Genomic DNA, 22099 nt, shown 5'->3' with positions numbered 1-22099 from the left:
TAATTGCAATCTTCTGCTAACGTTCGTATCGCTAAACTGTTGAATAAATAACTCCAATATTGAATAATGGAAAAATGGCCTTTATTAAAGTACTTCACAATAACCTTATACTTTGAATTAGCTGGCTTAATAACCAAACTGACTGATAATTTAAATGAAACTGATCTCTCGCCTCTGCTGTTGTCGCCTTTTTATACTGTCTGATTTCCTCGTTGCATATTTCTAGGCTTTTCTAGAATTTACTTAGTTACTGCCATATAATTATAACTAAAGATGCACGTGTGTTGCTTCTCATATGCGCGCGTATTTGTGAGCGACACTTCCACAATTACAATTGCATACTTTCGGGAGCATCTCAGATAAGATATATGCATGTGTTTGTGCACTGTTTTTCCCTGCGTGTACGTACATATGTGTAGATATAATCTATTGATTCGTTTGTGTAGATACATAATGATAGATTTATGGATATGCATGCAAGTCACTCTTAGCATCGGCTTAGAGATGGCAGTACCCCTTAGTGTTGCTAATATTCGTAACAATATGTAATATATTAAACCTTCAGGCCATCCCTCCTTCCCCACCCCCATGTTCCATGAGTAACTTGGGGTCGCCAGAGCCTCGCCTGTTAGTGAAACAGGATTCGCCGCGGATAGGTGAGGTTTACAATTGGGTTTGGAGAAGCTATATATTGCGCTGGCAACCTGAAAGGGTTGCGCTACACTGCCCCTTGAATCTGGTATTTTAGTCGCCTCTTACGACAGGTATACCTACCGCGGGTACATTCTGACTCCCTTACCCGCTGGGGAATCCCTGGTTAGTCGAATAAGTGCATACTCTACGGCTTTGTTTCCCACAAATTCGTGGAACTTGAATAATATTCAAGAAAATGATAAAAACTAAAAAGGGCGAACAAAGATAATAAAAGGTACGAAAATTGTGGAAAAGTGAGCCAAACTATCCCTCCACCCCCACCTTGATCATTTCGTGCTATGTCGGAATCATTGGATCGTTTGCAAACCATTTTCATCAACATTTAGGTACCATTTCAGGATAATTTCTTTCGCGATTATTTTAAGGATCTTTCGAGAGTTTTGCAGGACTGTGTTCGCGTTAATGTTGGAACATTTTAGGAAAAGTTGTCGCAGTTTTTTTGAGATGTTTGGAAAATTTGTTGAAACTCCTAACGAGATCACTTTGAGATTGTTTTAAAGACTCTTTCAGGACTATATAGAAATCAATTCGGACCACGTACGAGCTGTTTTAAGGGTGATCTCTAGGCTATTTCGCGACGCCTTCTGGACGGTTGCGGAATGTTTTCGGAACTTTTCGCCACAGTCAGAAATATTCCGGTATTATTTTAGAACACTTTCGGACCATTTATATTTGGAGATAAATTTGGTCGAGGTCTTTCGAAACAGTTTCGGCATCATTTTCGGCGTAATTTGAGGAATATTATGGAATGGGCGGTGGATTATTTCGGAATAACTTCGAGTTTATTGTTAACACTATTTTGGAATAACTGCGAATGTATTTTGAGATAGTTTAACGATTGTTTTTTGAGGATTACTACGGGATTTTAATGGCATAAGTTAGGATTGTCTTTAAGGTTAAGTTAATTTAGGTTGAACTGGCGGGTCCTTGAGGACCTCACATAGACTGAATGAGTCCGTAGTGTTACCAGAAATTTGTCTTAACGACCAAACTGAAAAACCCTATCAAAACCAGGACGTATACTATAAAATAACTCCGTCCTATTGGCAAATACTAGAAGCTTCGTAGGACTTAAGCCCCTTGCTGCTTCTAGATCTGACAGCTGTATCACTCCTAATAGCTGCAGTCTTAGCCTGGCAAGCGCAGGCCATGAGCACAGAACGTGCTTGATCGTTTCCTCCTCCAACCCGCCCTTCCTACATCTGCTATCACTGACCAAGCCTAATTTAAAGGCATGTGACGTCAGAAGGCAGTGGCCAGTGAGAATACCCACCATGAGTCTGCAGTCCTCTCTTTTTCATGATAGAAGGAACTTTGTTAGTCTAAGGTTGTAAGACCTACACATAATATTCGACACTTTACAGCCCCGCGCTTGAACCCACGCCTTTCCCGGTTGGTCGGTCATGTGCACCTCTCGCCTTCGCTTAATCTCGCCTAGTCTAATTGGGACGTCAACGGGGATAGCTTCAAGGTATGCGCCCGTTTTCGCTAGTTCATCAACTTTTTCATTCCCATCTATTCCCATATGCCCTGGGACCCAATATAGATGTATGCTTCTCATTGCCCCGATTCATTCCAGAGACTGCTTACACTCTAATTCGCATTTAGATGTTGTGCTGTACGAGATTATTGCCTTAATTGCTGCTTGACTGTCAATATAAAAGTTAACACGGTTGCAGCTTAAGCTATTATCTTCCAGGGTTTCTACTGCTATGGTTACGGCTAATATTTCCGCTTGGAAAACGCGACAGTAATACGGCAGCCTGTATGATCTGTTGATTTCCGGATCAGCACAGTATACCGCAGACCCTACTCCTTCCACTATTTTGGAACCATCTCTGTACAAATGTATCGCCTCGTCCGCCATTTGAGCACCCTTGCGCCAACCGTCCACCTCTATTGTGGCCTTAAGATCTCCCTCGAAGCACAGATAGGTGATCAGGTAGTCTGCTCGTCTTGTGATTGATGACGCTATACTACTATGGCCGTATGATCGGCGCTCAAGCTGCCCCAAGGCACCGAGCCTGGTTGCAGTTGTTAACGCTAAGTTCTTTGCTACCAGGTCTTCAGGTGGAATGTGCAGAATGGCATACAATGCAGCCGTCGTGGTTACTTTCAGGGCTCCGTAATGCTAAATTTTTGAGGTAGGATGTTTTTTGTGTGACTTTCCACCAAAGATGAACACCATAGTATAGAATCGCTTTAAAAACCCAATGAGAAAGAGAGGGCTATAAGCCCCACGTACACCCCAGCATTATTTTATATGCATAAAGTGCCGTTGAGGCCTTCTTCACCCTTTCCTCCACGTTGAGCTTCCATGACAGCTTACTCTCTAGGATGATACCTAGATATTTTGTGCAAGGTTTCTCTTGTAGGGTCACCTCTCCTAACTTAGGCATGGTCCAATTTGGGACTTTGTACCTCTTTGTGAACAAGACAATATCCGTCTTCTCCGCGTTGACTTTCAACCAGACATTAGATGCCCAGGTATGAATATCCCGAAGCGCCCGATCCATCAAAGAGCTAATCGTTGGAAGGCACTTTTAGTTTATTTTGGGAATATTTAAGGGATCATTTCAGTACTGTTTCAAAATAGCTTCCAAACTATTTTTGGGTAATTGGCGACTGTTTGGGTCTGCTTAATATCATTTTTTGACCGCTTCGGGACTGTTATTTTATTTACCGTTACTATACATCTCTTAGAATAAGACCAATATTAAATTCCATCCAGTTCCAATAAATTTTTAAAATTTTATGTTTTATTCTCTTCGAACTTATTTACCAGCGAGTGAAAAGTTGTAACTAATAATGGTTTGAATAGCTTTCCATTTCCAATCAAGTACACTCAGTTTCAGCGTTTAAATTTCACAATTACATAAAATTTAGCATTAAATTAAATTCCCAGTCAATGACAGAAATATTGTATTATGCATGGCGCGATCAAATTACCTCACTCGAATAATGAAAATTAAAAACCTGCAAGCACATTCAAATAATTTATACTAACACATCCCATTTACCTTGGTGCCGGCTCTAATATGCACTGCACATAATCTGACAAAAACGCAACATCTTCATCATCCTCTTTCGATGTGGCCAACATTCGCCCGCATGCCTTCTTATAAACATTTTTCCATATCTTTACCTTACCACCTTCCGGCACACTGAACATGTTGTCTTCTTCCATTTGTGGTTAACTTTTAACCTTTCACTTTTAATGTAGACATTTTCCAAGGTGATTTTGTAGCTTTAATATGGCACACATGAAGTTTATTGTTTGTAGCAGAGTAATTTGTTGTGGAAACATTTTATTGCTTACATACAAACATTTTAATTTCTTAATTGCCAAATTATGCCATTTCAATTGGCAAAAGTAAGTCCAAAGCAATTAACGGTAAATGCTGGAGACAACTTTAAAATGTAAATAAGAATATTAAATGAATTGCTTGTTCACACTTTTGCTTTCTGTTTTTGCTTTGAATTGTTCCATTCCCAACACTTTTTTGTAACGGTCTAAGTTAATAATGACACACGACTGACTGACTTGTTGCAGCAATCATTGTCATTTGAGTAGCTGAGATTGTTTAATCGTAAAAATAATAAACATTAGAACCCATTCTGAATGATAGGAATAAGTAAATATTATCACAAGGGTGGTGAAAAAAGAAATAATTGTTTGTAAATAAATTTATACAAATTTTAGCGTTAGTTATCTAAAAGAAACTCCACTAAGGCATAAGCGATAGCCCCAGATTTATTGGAATCAAAGGTAGTTTCCAGGTAGGCGTCCAAACCCGTTTCATTTGGAGTAGGAGATAGAGTTGGAGTTAGAGTTAGAGAGTCAAAATTGCATTTATAGTCACGACTTGCTTGATGGGTGCTGAGAGGGAGCGCAGAGAAATGCGCGGGCGAAGCAATGGCGATTAATTCGACACTCAGAGCAAATAGCGGGAAGCTGGACGCAGGGTCAACAGTAGGGTCTTAAAAAATGAGAAATATGGAACGCCAACCTGAAGAAATGCGAAAGTGGTACCGGGGTGTGCAACGGTTCGAAAACGGAGCTTTTTTTTAGTCTGCGGACACACGGTTGCTGCGACGGCAGCAATTATGGTGCATTAAGCATTTTTCAGCCCTCCCGCAAAAAAGTCAGAGTCAGATAGAGTAAGAGTAAGAGGAAGAGTAAGAGTAGGAGTAAGAGTAAGAGTAAGAGCAAGAGTAAAAGTAAGATTAAGAGTAAGAGTAAGAGTAAGAGTAAAATAAGAGTAATATTATGTGTAAGAGTAAAAGTTAGAGTAAGAGTTAGAGTAAGAGTAAGATTAAGAGTAAGATTAAGAGAAAGAGTAAGAGTAAGAGTACGAGTAAGATTAAGAGTAAGAGTAAGAGTAAGAGTAATAGTAAGAGTAAGAGTAATATTAAGTGTAAGAGTAAGAGTTAGAGTAAGAGTAAGAGTAAGAGTAAGAGTAAGAGTAAGAGTAAGAGTTAGAGTTAGAGTTAAAGTTAGAGTTAGAGTTAGAGTTAGAGTTAGAGTTAGAGTTAGAGTTAGAGTTAGAGTTAGAGTTAGAGTTAGAGTTAGAGTTAGAGTTGGAGTTAGAGGCATCTTTAAGAATAGCAAGTGCTTATCGGACGGTGTCCGACGACGCGATTCTGGTTCTAACCCGGAAAATCCCAGTGGACTTACTGGCAAGCGAAATGGCCGATCTGTATAACACTAATATCGAGCGACCATCTGAAGAAGACAAGAAAAGAGCAAGGACACAAACAATAGCTAAGTGGCAAGACCGGTGGGAGGCCTCGAGTAAAGGGCGTTGGACTTTCACACTAGTTTGGAACGTAGCTCAATGGAATGAGCGGAAGCACGGCCAACTGAACTACCATCTCACGCAGATAATGAGTGGACATGGCGGTTTCAAAGAGTATTTATGGAAGCGTAGGATACAGGAAGATCCTCATTTCCCAATGTGTACCACAGAGTTAGAAAACGCAGAACACGTCATGTTCTACTGCCCCCGTTTCCACGAAGAAAGACTCACCTTGCATGGAGTCTTTGGGGAGGAACCTACCACGAGAAATTTAGTTTCACATATGTGCAGCAGGAAAGAATGCTGGACTGCAGTGAGCAAAATGGCATTTATAGTAATGACACGCCTGATGGATGCTGAGAGGGAGCGCAGAGAAATGCGCATGCGAAGCAGTGGCGATTAAATGGACACTCAGAGCAAATAGCGGGAACCTGGACGCAGGGACAACAGTAGGCTCTTAAAAAATGAGAAATATGGAACGCCACCCTGAAGTAATGCGTGGTGCCGGGGTGGGCGACGGTTCCAGAACGTTTTTAGATAATCAGGCAGTTGGAGTTAGAGTTAGAGTTAGAGTTAGAGTTAGAGTTAGAGTTAGAGTTAGAGTTGTAGTTAGAGTTAGAGTTAGAGTTATAGTTAGAGTTAGAGTTAGAGTTAGAGTTAGAGTTATAGTTAGAGTTAGAGTTAGAGTTAGAGTTAGAGTTAGAGTTAGAGTTAGAGTTAGAGTTAGAGTTAGAGTAATAGCTAGAGTAAAGGGTAGAGTAAGCGTTAGAGTTAGAGTTTGACTTTTCTATTAATTTGTTTTTCTTAGAGTTTGACTTCGAGATAAAGGGTGAGTTCAAGCCAGAGGAGTTACCGCCAGCATAAAAAGGGTGGCCTATTAAATTAGATTAATAAAATATGTAAGGTGCTATAACATCCGAAGAGATTTTAGGCAGAACTTCTCTTCCGATTTGTGTCGTGCCCCTTTTTAATTTTTCCTAAATGTTGGCGGGACGGGACCTACATGTGTTACGCCAACTCCGAATGACATTTACAAGGCAGATGAGTTTTCAGTAAGAATCTTGGCGTTGATTTAGCAAGAAAGGACGGCTTGCGAGACGAATTTAGTTTAAAACTTGCCATGCACCCTGAAGTGCAGTAAAGAGCGAGTAGATGCCGCTCGAAATTAAATTACATAGTTTAATCTCAAGTTACTTCGAGGGAAAAGCTGCCCAAGAAAGCGAGGAACTACGCATTGTTGGTGGCATCCTGGAAGAGTAAATAATTCGCCTCCAATACTAGGGACTTTTACTAATTTGTTATCAGAATTAGACTGAGCCCAGTATGTACTCAATTAAAGTAATATGGAACCAATGGCATGTATAAATGTATTTTTTGAGCTTAAGCGAGTGTGACATTCCGAAATCTTGGTACACGACTTGTTCAAAGTCTGTCGTTATCAAAGGGTAGGTGCAGGTTCCGAAGAAAAATGGGGGAGGGAAAGCGCAAAAGTAGAACACAAAGGGGTACTATTACATTGAGTTTACTAACTAAGAAATCCGCAAACTATATAATTTTCAGGAATCAAAAAGAAACATAAGTTGTGAAAATAAGATGGCCAAATTAAGGAAGATTATTGAAGGGGGCGGAGTTACTTTATAACATAGTTCCTGGTTCTAATAAGGTATTTTCTGCTTGGCTGCCAAACAAATTCTGGTCTCAAATGAATATCTAGTGAAATATAGCCAAAACTAAAGCGGGCGACTGATGACTTCAGACCGAACATTCAAGGTGTCATACACAAAGTCGGCTCTGGAAGTAAAGGAAATAAAGCTTAAAGTAACTACAGATGAGAGCGCTAAGCTTTTCATACCCAGGAAAGAAACCGAGTATTAGTTCACACAGTTAAGCGCCAATTAAGTAAGTAAGTTTTACTTCACACTCGACAAATCAAAACCACTACTTAATCATAAGACGTTAGGCTAGGGCACAATGTGAGTCGAAGTTTCAGACACTTACGCTGAATGGGCCAAAGGAATAATAAATGAAAATAAAAGTTACAGCAAAATCACAGACAGTCACACTATAGAGCCTCGATTAGAGTCGCGATACCCTCCCTTAGTAATGAAGCACTAAACTACGAAAACGCTTATAAAAAGTATACATTTAGGGCATAGCGCCACGATAGTGGCTTTTATAAGCATTATAGCCTAAATGATTTGTGTAGGATGGAAGATGGATGTTAATTTAGGTCCTGAGGCTACCGAAGTCTATTTCAGAAGTGCAGATATTCTGTTGCGGTTAATATGGTCATTAGGCCGTGAACCGCTCAAACTTTCCGATAGGTAGTTTTAGATACCTACAACGGGAGGGGAACAATAGACTGCCTCATTGAGTTGTTGAGATAAGACACAGTGTTAGAGCAAATATACATGAATTTTGAGGCTTCTAGTTTTTATTATTCGAGGCCCAAAGTAATCTCACTTTTTTTACATGAACTTCAAATATAATCTTTTTTTGTTTTTATACCTTTCATGAACATGAAGTGGTATACTAACTTTGGTCCGATGTTTGTAATGTTGTGAAATATAGAAGATAGACTCACCACTAAGTATACCGAATTGATCAGGGCGACGAACTGAGTTGATATGACCATGTCCGTCTGTCCGTCCGTCCGTCTGTCCGTCTGTCTGTTTGAACGCAAACTAGTCCCTCAAATTTTGAGATATCTCAATGAAATTTGGCACAATGTTGTTTTTTGTACTATATTAGACATTTGTCGGATCCAGTAGGATCGGACCGCTATAACATATATCTTCCATACAAGCGATCTTTCAGATAAGACGATTTTGGTCATTCCTGCCGCAATTCAAAAAGTATAAACGTGAAACACCCACGCTGTTAGTTCTGCTTACTCCAAACTGGAAAAAGAAGCGGTAAAGATGGGTTTGATGATGAATGAGGACAAATCGAAGTACCTGCTGTCATCGAGCAAAGAGTCAGCGCATACGCGCCTTGGCAACCACGCTACTGTTGGCAGCCATAATTTCGAAATAGTAAAAGACTTCGTTTATTTGGAAACCAGCATCAACACTAGCAACAACATCAGCACTGAAATCCAGCGAGGAATCAATCTTGCCAATAAATGCTACTTTGGACTAGATAGGCAATTGAAAAGTACAGTCCTCTCTCGGCGAACGAAAATCATACTCTACAAGGCACTTATCATACCCGTCCTGCTATATGGGGCAGAAGCATGGACGATGACAACAGCAGATGAAGCGGCTTTGGGAGTGTTCGAGAGAAAAGTTCTTCGAAAGATTTATGGACCTCTACGCGTTGTCGATGGCGAGTACCGAAGAAGATTTAATGATGAGCTGTACGAGCTATACGCAGACATCAACATAGTCCAGCGAATTAAAACGCAGCGGCTGCGCTGGCTAGGCCATGTTATGCGAATTAATGATGATGCTCCGGCCAAGAAATTGTTTCTATCGGAAGCCGCCTATGGAAGCAGAGGTAGAGGGTGGCCCCCACTCCGTTGGAAGGACCAGGTGGAAAACGATTTAAACTCCCTTGGTGTGACCAATTGGCGCCGGTTGGCGGAGCGAAGGAGTGACTGGCGCGCCTTGTTGGACGGCCATAACCGTTTAGACGGTTAAGCGCCAATTAAGTAAGTAAGTAAACGTGAAACTCGGTGATATATATTCTAATATATCATAGAAGATATCCTAAAAAAATCACTTTGATCGGAGCTGTATATAGTATATATCATATACAACCGATCCTTCAAATAGAAAGATTTTTGGCCATTTCTCCCTTAGTTTCTAATATAAAGACTTGAAACTTGGTGATATATAATCTAATATATCATAGAAGATTTCCTGTAAAAATCATTTCGATCGGAGCTATATATAATATATATTCCATACAACCGATCATTCAGATAAGGGGTTTTTTTGCCATTTTTTATTTTATATTTATCTTAAAATTCGTTTAGGTATGTCCATCTATGTATTTCTTATCTTATACATCCGATTATTTGGAGATTACGAACGGGATAAGGTTATTGTTCAGCCCCATTCATGAAAGGTATGAAGTCTTCGGCACAGCCGAAGACAGTCCCGTCCATACGTGTTTAATTTTTTTTCAGGCCGAAAGTCGAAGAAGTTAGAGTTAGAACATTCAAATTTTAACATAATATTTTTGGGATGACCCTTATGTTCATTTATATGTATATAGATGTATACGATGCCTTAATACAAGGATAACAATTTTTGCATTCACATTCAAAGTAAGCATGTGTCATTCTTTTTTCATATTTTTGCAATATAATTGCCGGTTGACTGTTGTTGGTATATTTTTTGGTTCTATTTTTATTAATATGTAAATTGTTAGTTACTTAGATGTAGCATGAGATCTGTTCGTTAGTACTGACTTAGTTAGAACGACGCAACGAACTAAAAACAAAGTGTAGTTATCAAAGTCGTTAGTTCCTGGTAAATAAGTGAAAGGGGTAACAAATGTAGAATACTAAATATTCATGAGCCTGAAAGCACGCATATGTGAACATTTGAATATGAAGTTAGTAAGTTTATTGGAGACATAAAAACCTTTAATTCTTCGACTTCGTATGTAATGTTAAAATAGCCTTTCGCAAAATCAATAAATTTATCGAATTACATGCATTTGTACGTATATGACCTTGATAAGTTTTAAAGGTCAAAATTCACTCATTGACATTATAAGATTCATTATATTTTGTTGACTTTTCGACAGGATAGAAAACGAATACATATACAATGGCATGTTTTTCCGACACACCTTGTCGCGAGCCGAACAGCGACTCATTCCAATGCGTAAAAAAAAGACCCTCGAAGCTCTTGGCGGCATCCAAAAATATAGTCTTAAGGTTAAAAAATAAAAAGAATGCGTTCTTAATATTTTACTTGACATGTTTTGTTTAATTCAGAAGCTACAAGCAGGATTGTCTTATTACAAGTTTCAGCTTTATTTTGGGACCAGAATGTTTTACTAATGCCACCTGCTTTTATTAATTCCGGTTATGAATCAACACGAATTTAGGGCCACATTTTATATGATGCCGTGACATTTTGCGTCGCAGTCACTCACATTCACATTCACAAATCTCAAAAAATCGCTCAATATACTACACCCAAGACAAGCTGGAGGGGGACCATGTACTTCATTTTGAAGTTATAATATGACAACAATAGTACAAATGGGTCCAAGGGCACTGAAATAATGGTTACAATTGTATACTGTTCACACTAAAGGGTATAAAGTCAAGTAACCTCGAAACCAAAATACAATAACTCCAAAGATTTCGATTCAAAACACAATATATCTAGTATATGTAAACTTTTCAGACCAAAACGCAATAATTACAAACATATATATTCACTTCAAATCTAGTTCTCGCATAAATATGATTTGTTTTGTTGTATGCGTGTTCTTTTCGTAAATATCATTTGAAAATGTACCTTCACGTATGACTCAGGCTTTTTTTATACTCAGTTGAGCAGAGCTCACAGAGTATATTAACTTTGATTGGATAACGGTTGGTTGTACAGGTATAAAGGAATCGAGATATATATAGACTTCCATATATCAAAATCATCAGGATCGAAAAAAAATTTGATTGAGCCATGTCCGTCCGTCCGTCCGACCGTTAACACGATAACTTGAGTAAATTTTGAGGTATCTTGATGAAATTTGGTATGTAGATTCCTGAGCACTCATCTCAGATCGCTATTTAAAATGAACAATATCGGACTATAACCACGCCCACTTTTTCGATATCGAAAACTTCGAATAACCGAAAAAGTGCGATAATTCATTACCAAAGACGGATAAAGCGATGAAACTTGGTAGGTGAGTTGAACTTATGACGCAGAATAGAAAATTAGTAAAATTTTGGACAATGGGCGTGGCACCGCCCACTTTTAAAAGAAGGTAATTAAAATTTTGCAAGCTGTAATTTGGCAGTCGTTGAAGATATCATGATGAAATTTGGCAGGAACGTTACACCTATTACTATATGTATGCTTAATAAAAATTAGCAAAATCGGAGAACGACCACGCCCACTTAAAAAAAATTTTTTTTTAAGTCAAATTTTAACAAAAAATTTAATATCTTTACAGTAGATAAGTATATTATGTCAACATTCAACTCCAGTAATGATATGGTGCAACAAAATGCAAAAATAAACAAAAATTTCAAAATGGGCGTGGCTCCGCCCTTTTTCATTTAATTTGTCTAGGATACTTTTAATGCCATAAGTCGAACACACATTTACCAATCCTTGTGAAATTTGGTAGGGGCTTAGATTCTAAGACTATAACTTATTTCTGTGAAAAAGGGCGAAATCGGTTGAAGCTTCGCCCAGTTTTTATACACAGTCGACCGTCTGTCCTTCCACTCGGCCGTTAACACGATAACTTGAGCAAAAATCGATATATCTCAGTTCACGTACTTATCTGAACTCACTTTGTATTGGTACACAAAATGGCCGAAATCCGACAATGACCACGCCCACTTCTTCGATATCGAAAATTACGAAAAATGAAAAAAATGCCATAATTCTACACCAAATACGAAAAAAGATATGAAACATGGTAATTTGGTCGGTTTATTGACGCATAATATAACTTTGTAAAATGGGTGTGACACCTACCATATTAAGTAGAATAAAATGAAAAAGTTCTGCAGGGCGAAATAAAAAACCCTTGAAATCTTGGCAGGAATACTGTTCGTGGTATTATATATATAAATAAATTAGCGGTATCCAAAAGATGATGTTCTGGGTCACCCTGGTCCACATTTTGGTCGATATCTGGAAAACGCCTTCACATATACAACTACCACCACTCCCTTTTAAAAGCCTCATTAATACCTTTAAGTTGATACCCATATCGTACAAACACATTCTAGAGTCACCCCTGGTCCACCTTTATGCTAGTCCCACGCCCTTTTAAAATACTCATTAACACCTTTCATTTGATACCCATATCGTACAAACATATTAGAGACTCCCCTGGTGCACCTTTATGGCGACATCACGAAAAAGCGACCACCTATAGAACTAAGACCCACTCCATTTTAAAAAGACTCATTAACACCTTTCATTTGATACCCATTTCGTACAAACAAAGTTTAGAGTCACCCCTGGTCCACCGTTATGGCGATATCTCGAAAAGGTGTCCAACTATAGAACTAAGCCACGCCCTTTTGAAATACTCATTAACACCTTTCGTTTGATACCCGTTTCATACAAACAAATTCTAGAGTCAATCCTGATCCACCTTAATGGCGATACCTCTAAATGGCGTCCACCTATAGAACTATGCCTCACTCCCTCATAAAATACTCTTTAATACCTTTCATTTGATACACATATCATACAAACACATTCCAGGGTTACCCTCGGTTCATTTTCCTACATGGTTATTTCCCCTTATGTTGTCACCATAGCTCTCAACTGAGTATGTAATGTTCGGTTACACCCGAACTTAACCTTCCTTATTTGTTTTCTTAAGAGTCAATTATTGCGTTTTAATTTGCAACTCCTCATATTTCATGATGAACTCTTGTTGTAAACACATTTCAAATTGCGTTACGTTTTATACAAAAATCTTTAAATCAGCCTGTCATTGATATCCACTCACGTAATCCTTTTCAATTTGTACATATCACAGTCACGTTGTTCTATTGACTCGTCCGCCTATTTTAACTGATTCAGGCGTCATGGACACAGAAATTACAATGTAATGTAAGTACGACATCGGTAAATATGAAAACAATTATAGAATGGAGTAAACGCTTAAATAATAAATGCTGTTATCAAATAAGCAAATACTCAAGTGGCGGTATTAAAGCTGTGAAAATAGCAAATAAATAACTAAAAAATATAACTTTGCCGCCGAAGGAATTTAGCAGCTTTCGAAATGGATCTATACAGCGAGCTATGGCAATTACGTTCTAATCATGTTTCAACTATTTGGCTAGCTCATCTCTACAGCAACAACATACCTTTGTTTAGATTGTCAAAATCTGTGTGTTGGTATTGGGTGTATGGAATGCGAAGAAAAATAGAACTTTGCACATCTTGTGTGTTAGATGCATTTACCAAAAAAATAAAATAAAGTCATGTGAAACTATATTTTAATACAAAAATTACCACCACGGCATTAAAGAATTGTCAATGTGTTGGTTACATTTTGCATTTGCCATCTCTTTTTGACAATCCCTATGCCAGTGAAATGAAAAAAATTAAATCAGCTAATGAGATGAGCCGACAACGCGCGTTATATTGAAGCGTTATCGTGAGGTGAAGAATGAAGAGATATGCCAATTTAGAAGGAAAAATTGTAAGGCAGACCAGCGTGAGTGCGACGAGTGTCTAACGCTGGTGGTAGGAATAATGCGACCTGGTAGCTGACGTTCAAAGTTTGCATAAGTTGTGGAAGGGAACACTTTTTCTTATTGTTAGCTGGCGAGGGAGAAGACGAACCCGATACGCCAATCGCGATGATGGAAAACAGGTTCCGGCATCCGAGTATGCCGAAGTGAGAATGGCAATATCCCGGCATAAAAATCACAAGGCGCCAGGTCGTGACGGAATACCCACCGGGCTGTTCAAACGCGGGGGCGAAGAATTGGTAAAGACCATGCATTAACTCTTATGCAAAATATGGTCGGATGAGTGCATGCCTCCAGATTGGATTTTAAGAAAGGCGATCACGCGAACCGCTTCATATCGCGTTTAAGGTTCCATCTAGCATACTGTGCAAAATACCGAAGCCTATAGTCCACAAACTGATTGGACCTTATTACGATGCGCCAGATCCTGGAGAAGAGATGAGAGAATCGTCACCTCACCATCTTTTCGTCCACTTCAAAGCAGCTTTGTACAGCGCCAAAGAAGCTGCTTGTATGCTTCTTTGGCTGAATTTAAGTTCCTTTCAAAAATAATAAGGCTCTGCCAAATGACGTTGAGCTACACCACCAGCTCTGTAAGGATTGGGAAGGATTTCTCCGAGGCGAAGCGATTCCCATTTTAGCAGGCGAACTAAATCGTGATGGTACAATCTATTATAAGAGCTTACAATTACTGGCGAATGCTGATGATATTGATATTATTGGACTGAAAAAATGCGCAGTGAGTTCTGCCTTCGCTGAGGACAAGACAAAATATTTGCTGTCATCAAAGAAATAATCGGCACATTCGCCCCTTGGCAGCTACGTCACTGTTGACGGATACAAATTCGACACTGTGAAGGATTTCGTCTTTTTGAGAACCAGCATTAATAGTAAAAACAATGTCAGCTTACAAAACAAACGGAAATAACTCTTGCCAACAAGTGCTACTTTGAACTGAATAGGCAATTGAAAAAAAACCCCTCTCGACACACAAAAATCACGCTCTACAAGTCGCTCTACAAGTGTCGGGAGAAAACCAGATGGTGTACTGTGGTACATGGCTCACCATATTTCCATATGTCCTTCCCCTTATTTCTACTTACGCACCTATATAAATATTTTTTCTTCTTAAAAATACTCCTTAAAATGTTTTGCATATTTTTTTTTTTACCATCACTGTCCGAAATACAAATGAACACACCTGCTTTATATCTCCATGGCTGAGTATATAACCATACGATTTTCGATAAAAGAACAAAAAAAAGGCAGACCGATATATATCGAAGCCTACCATATTGTTTCTCCAGCCTGAGCTAATATCCGCCAAAAAGACTTCTTTCTTTTCTACATCAGCAGCCGACAAGTGAACATTTAAACAGTGAAAAAAAAAAATATAACAATTTTATTTAAAAGTGTTTAAAGTATAAAATATAAAGTCACTTTATAATAAAATATAAAGTCTTCTTTTTTTTACAAACACAATCCGTTCCAGGCGTATTTACGGATCTCTATTGCAGATTATAATTTTGGTAAGAAAATACACTTTTTTTTTAATTTTTTCTGTGTTTATATTCATATACATATATACGTATGTGCATGTTCATGTACACAGTTAAATAAAGTATGTTAATAAAAATTTCAACAAAATTTTCATAAATTTCCACCACGTGGCTGAAAGGCGGGCGCCCTGCAGCTTTCCACGCCACAAGCCATTTATTCAAACACCCCCACATATACACGAAAACAGTAGGCAAACGACCATGCGAGTCAACCACGTGTATAATCCGAAATTCCGATTTGGTTGATTAATAGTTTTAAATAATTTAGTGCTTTAAAATTCCTAATTACCGTTTAACACTAAATCAGCATTGCCGATGCAAGCTTTCGCATAACCATATGTATAGTGATATATGTATATAGTAATATAAGTAGTTATAGGTTATACTTAAGGTTAGTCTTAAGCTATGTTAGGCGTAAGCAATGTTACTAAAATGTTACTAACTAAAAATTGATGTTATGTTACATACATTGTGATAAAGTAAGAGATCAAATTAAATAAGTAAAAAGAAAAATTAGCGTTAAGTTCGAATGTAACGGTTGAAAAATAAAGCTTCAGTTGTTGAGTTGACATCGAAGAGGCATGTTTTACTTATGATACTGGACTATCTTGATATATAAAAAACACGTGTCACAGGTTTGAGACCAATGGACTCCTAAACTATTGAACCGATTTTGAATTTGATTTGCACACCGTATGTAGTTTGATCTAACTTGAAATATAGGATAGGTTATATCTCAGTTTATAGTCGCAATATTATTTTATTGAAATTTTTTTATTTGTTTATACGTAATAATAAAATGTTACGTATACACAGTGACACTCATATTTTCAGGTGGTGGTGCGGTTTTACTTCCGTGTAATTTCTTAGTGTTTAATTAAACAACCTGCTTATCAATAAAAAATATTATAGCAAATGATATCAAGTATAGCACATCAGCAGGCCCGCCGAGAGGGGGGTGGGTTTCTGAGGGGGCCCGCGATTTATAGGTATTATGCATTTTTTTTTTAATACAGGAGAGTCTTTAGTTCTTCCATGTGCAATTTTTAAGCCGAATTTCAAAAGCAACGAAAATCTGCATTTCGTTTTAATATTATAGTGAAGTGTGAAAAATAAAAATCTATATATATAAAAAGAAATGCTAAAATGTGTTAGTTGGTCGCCGGTGTTTGAAGAGATGCGTCGGTCGATTTTGTTCAAACTTTCACACAAGTTGCGTAAACCTCACGCTGTGGTTACTACAGGTACAGGGTCTCAAAACGTGGGCCAGTGACTGCCTAGACAGTGTTTATACAATATGGATATCAAATGAAAGCTGTTGATGAGTGCTTTGGTACAGAGTAATATATTATCCAGAGACGGACTGGGACTGGGTTTAGGACTAGGACTGGGACTGAGACTCGGAGTGGGACTGGAATTGAGACTCAGAGTGGGACTGGGACTGGGACTGGAATAAAATACATACCACCCTCTGGGACAGGCAATAAGGGATGCAGAAGAATGAGAAGGAATTGAGAGAAGAGAAAAGAGATAAGGAGATTGAGAATGAGATAGAATGAGACGAAGATGGAGATAGATGAACCGAAAAAGACGGAGGGAGGAGTGAATAAAAGGATTAGGAAAAAGTGAAGAGGGGGGGGGGGGGCGGAGGGCAGAGTCAGACGGAAAAAGCTTATTAAAATGTATGCAGATAGGCCAAATTTAGGGCAGGACAACGTCTGCCGGGCCTTCTAGTATATGTATATGAAGTCATAAAGCTACGACTCAATCAAAAAGAATGAAAACTTAGAAAAAAATATATATACATTATAACGTGGACTAGTGATTAATTAAAATATAATAATTCAGATTCCATTTATTAAAATTTTCTTTAGAATGGCAAACAATAAATACTTACTAGTTTTAAAATAATAATATATGTGAATCAATGATACACTATATTTGAAATATGAATTAAATCTTAGCTTAACCTTATATAGTTTAAGTAAGTAAATCAAAATATATATAATATATACTAGAGTGGGTCAAATTGTATGGATGGATTTTTGTCCATCAGGAGTATAGCAAAAACATAATGTACTGATGATTCTAAGAAAAATTGTTGCAGACATATCTCTAAATCCGATTTCGAGGTTAAGATTTTTGCAAAATAGATATTTTGCCATATGAATGTAGGGTTTGGCCAAAAAATCTTCATAGCTTCTGATAGAATTATAGGAAAAATATCATATTGGTCTTCCTTTAAAGGTATTTTACGTACATTTCAGAATCTGCATTAATATCTATAGTGTTTTTGAATTTTAGTAGAGATATCAGGCTTAAATTATGAGAAATTAGCCTAAAATGAACTTTTAACTAATATATTATAATTTTTAACAAATTTCTTATGGAATTTTTTTTTCTTTACAGCTAAAATAGTTCAGAACATCTCCACAACAACTTTCATTCAAACAGTTCTTCTTTTTTCGAATTAATTTTAGTAGAAAAAAATTTTCAAAAAAAAAACCTATATTTTCAAGTAATAAGCTAAAAACAAGCGGCGGTCACCGTGGTGTGATGGTAGCGTGCTCCGCCTATCACACCGTATGCCCTGGCTTCGCACCCCGGGCAAGGCAACATCAAAATTTTAGAAATTAGGTTTTTCAATTAGAAGAAATTTTTCTAAGCGGTGTCGCCCCTCAGCAGTGTTTGGCAAGCGCTCCGGGTGTATTTCTGCCATGAAAAACTCTCAGTGAAAACTCATCTGCCTTTCAGATGCCGTTCGGAGTCGGCATAAAACAACTAGGTCCCAAATTGGAAGAGAAGCTCGGCCTTAGATCTCTTCGGAGATTATCGCGCTTTACATTTATTTATTTTTTTTTAAGCAAAAAACAATTAAATTCAATTATTCCATTATTATAAGCCGGTGTTAAGCTCATGAATTCTTAATAATAAGTATAAATTGAACACACCATTAAAATAAACAAACACAATTTTTATAATTTTAATGTAATTTATTTAAAAAATTATTTTTTTTTTTACTTAGAATTGACCATTTTAATGTATTTTGGAAAATAAAAGTAATGTTGTGTTATTATTTTTTTTAAATCTTTTTTGCTCCCAGTTCGTGGCTGTTTTTCCCGACTTTCTGCTGTAACAGTCATAACACCTTCACGTTTTTATACTCAAATCGGATGAAGAACACGCCCGCTTTTTAAAAAAAAAAATTTGTTAAAAGTCAAATTTTAACAAAAAATTTATGGTGCAACAAAATACAAATGAGCTCCGCCCATTTTCATTTAGTTTGTCTAGAATACTTTTAATGCCATAAGTCGAACAAAAATCGACCAATCCTTCCGAAATTTGGTAGCGGCACAGATTCAATGACGGTAACTGTTTTCTGTGAAAATGGGTGAAATCGGTTGAACCCACGCCCAGTTTTTATACACCGTCTGTCCTTCCGATCGGCCGTTAAGACGATAACTTGAGCAAAAACCGATATATCTTTATTAGTCCACGTACTTATCTGAACTCACTTTATCTTGGTATAAAAAATGGCCGAAATCCGACTATAACCAAGCCCACTTTTTCGATATCGAAAATTACGCAAAATGAAAAAAAAAAAATATAACTTTAGAAAAAACTTTGTAAAATGGGTGTGTCACCCACCATATTAAGTAAAAGAAAATGAAAAAGTTCTGCAGGGGGAATCAACAGCCCTTGGAATCTTGGCAGGAATACTGTTCGTAGTATTGCATATATAAATAAATTAGCAGTACCCGACAGATGATTTTCTGGATCACCCTGGTCCACATTTTGGGCGATATCGCGAAAACGCCTACATATAAGGGCCACTCGCTTTAAAACCCTCATTAATACATTTAATTTGATACCCATATCGCACAAACACATTATAGAGTCACCCCTGGTCCACCTTTATGGCGAGATCTGGAAAAGGCGTCCACACATAGAACTAAGGCCCACTCCCTTTTAAAATACTCATTAACACCATTCATTTCATACCCATATCGTTCAAACACATTCTAGAGTCACCCCTGGCCCACATTTATGGGATATCTCGAAAAGGCGTCCACCTATAGAACTAAGGATCACTCCCTTTTAAAATACTCATTAACACCATTCATTTCATACCCATATCGTACAAACACATTCTAGAGTCACCCCTGGTCCACCTTAATGGCGATATCTCGAAACGGCGTCCACCTATAGAATTAAGGATGACTCCCTTTTAAAATACTCATTAACACCTTTCATTTGATACCCATATCATACAAATATATTCTAGAGTCACCCCTGGTCCACCTTTATGGCGATATCTCTAAAAGGCGTTCACCTATAGAACTAAGGCCCATTCCCTTTTAAAATACTCATTACTACCTTTTATTTGATACCGATATCGTACAAGCACATTCTAGAGTCACCCCTGGCCCACCTTTATGGCGATATCTCGAAAAGGCGTCCACCTATAGAACTAAGGATCACTCCCTTTTTAAATACTCATTACCACCTTTCATTTGATACCAATAACGTACACACACATTCTAAAATCACCCCTGGTCCACCTTTATGGCGATATCTCGAAAACGCCTTCACATATACAACTAAGGCACACTCCCTTTTAAAATACTTATTAACACCTTTCATTTGATACCTATATCGTACAAACAAATTCTAGAGTCAGCCCTGGTCCACCTTTATGGCGATATCCCAAAATGGCGTCCATCCATAGAAATATGGCCTACTCTCTCTTAAAATACTCTTTAATACCTTCCATTTGATACACATGTCAGACAACCACATTCCAGGGTTACCCTAGGTTCATTTTCCTACATGGTGATTTTGCCTTATTTTGCCTCCATAGCTCTCAACTGAGTATGTAATGTTCGGTTACACCCGAACTTAGCCTTCCTTACTTGTTTTTTCTATAACACGTTTGGAAGCAGATGTTAACAACGCTAAATATCTTTCTGTTCCTTGTATATGCATTGGAATGTTAGGATCATGTAGTGTTTGCAAAAATCGGGACTTAGAGCTATGGTATCTTCAGCAATTTTTCTTAGAATCATCTGTAGATAAAATTTTTGCTATACTCCTGATGGAAAAAAATCCATCAATGCAATCTGACCCACTCTAATATATACCGATATTAATGTCATAGTAATAATAATTTGGTAAATCCACATGGCTCCCTTTGCCTAACCTAACTCAACTTTACTGAGAATCTTCAACTTTTGGAATTTGAGCTACACCGCTCCCTTTTTCTATCATTAAACATGACCAAATTTTAACTTTAAATATATATATATATATTTAAAGCTAAATACAAATTTTTTTGTTTCTACTTTTGAGCGCCTGTTTGCGTTTATGATGTGCTCTAAATAAGAATAAATACAGCACGTTGCTGAATAATACTATTTTTTTTTTTTTTGTTGCATTGGAAAGCACCTAAAACTTTTATTGTGCGAAAACATTTCTTTCATCATAGTTACAGAGTGATGCAGATAATATCATCGAGCGAGTAGGCCTTCGACGCGTCGAGATATGTATAAATATGCAGATTTGGATAAATCTTTGATCCGGCACAAATCACTATAATGAAACACCAATGTTAGTGAAATCAATAATAGATAAGTTTAATTTAAATTTTTTCATTTTGATAAATTTTTATATTTTTGTATGTACATGCTGACAACCATATACATATATGTACGCACATGCCTACTCGCATTGAGATCACTACAGGCGCATACATTGTTACTAATTTCGTACATATGTATGTATATTGGTTTGGTAAGTTTTTTTTTTTTGCTGTTTTCTCCTATACCTTTTTTTTTATACTCAGTTGAGCAGAGCTCACAGAGTATATTAAGTTTGATTGGATAACGGTTGGTTGTACATATATAAAGGAATCGAGATAGATATAGACTTCCATATATCAAAATAATCAGGATCGAAAAAAAATTTGATTGAGCCATGTCCGTCCGTCCGTCCGTCCGTCCGTCCGTCCGTCCGTCCGTTAACACGATAACTTGAGTAAATTTTGAGGTATATTGATGAAATTTGGTATGTAGGTTCCTGAGCGCTCATCTCAGATCGCTATTTAAAATGAATGATATCGGACTATAACCACGCCCACTTTTTCGATATCGAAAATTTCGAAAAATCGAAAAAGTGCGATAATTCATTACAAAAGACAGATAAAGCGACGAAACTTGGTAGATGGGTTGAGGTTATGACGCAGAATAAAAAATTAGTAAGATTTTGGACAATGGGCGTGGCACCGCCCACTTTAACAAGAAGGTAATTTAAAAGTTTTGCAAGCTGTAATTTGGCAGTCGTTGAAGATATCATGATGAAATTTGGCAGGAACGTTACTACTATTACTATATTTGTGTTAAATAAAAATTAGCAAAATTGGATGAAGAACACGCCCACTTTTTAAAAAAAAATTTTTTTAAATTCAAATTTTAACAAAAAATTTAATATCTTTACTGTATATAAGTAAATTAAGTCAAAATTCAACTCCAGTAATGATATGATGCAACAAAATATAAAAATAAAAGAAAATTTCAAAATGGGCGTGGCTACGCCCATTTTCATTTAGT

The 22099-nt window shown here is 37.4% G+C and overlaps 1 protein-coding gene across 2 annotated transcripts in view; it reads right to left on the bottom strand.

Annotated features, from left to right (window-relative positions):
• LOC137242768 (golgin subfamily A member 6-like protein 22) overlaps positions 1-22099 on the bottom strand; it is a 102939-nt gene that overhangs the window by 62160 nt on the left and 18680 nt on the right. The window contains exon 1 of one of the 2 annotated variants that reach the window (XM_067770021.1): positions 3735-4243. The exons of the other annotated variant lie outside the window; for it this stretch is intronic. Coding sequence (XP_067626122.1) covers positions 3735-3901 — 167 coding nt within the window. The 5' untranslated portion in view covers positions 3902-4243. Of the gene's footprint in view, positions 1-3734; positions 4244-22099 lie in introns of those variants that run through there. 2 annotated transcript variants of the gene reach the window in all.

Source organism: Eurosta solidaginis, chromosome 2 (genome assembly GCF_040869045.1).
Source record: "Eurosta solidaginis isolate ZX-2024a chromosome 2, ASM4086904v1, whole genome shotgun sequence".
Taxonomy (NCBI): Eukaryota; Metazoa; Arthropoda; class Insecta; order Diptera; family Tephritidae; genus Eurosta; species Eurosta solidaginis.
The sequence above is the reverse complement of the archived record's forward strand: the minus strand, read 5'-3'. Positions and strand labels throughout refer to the sequence as shown.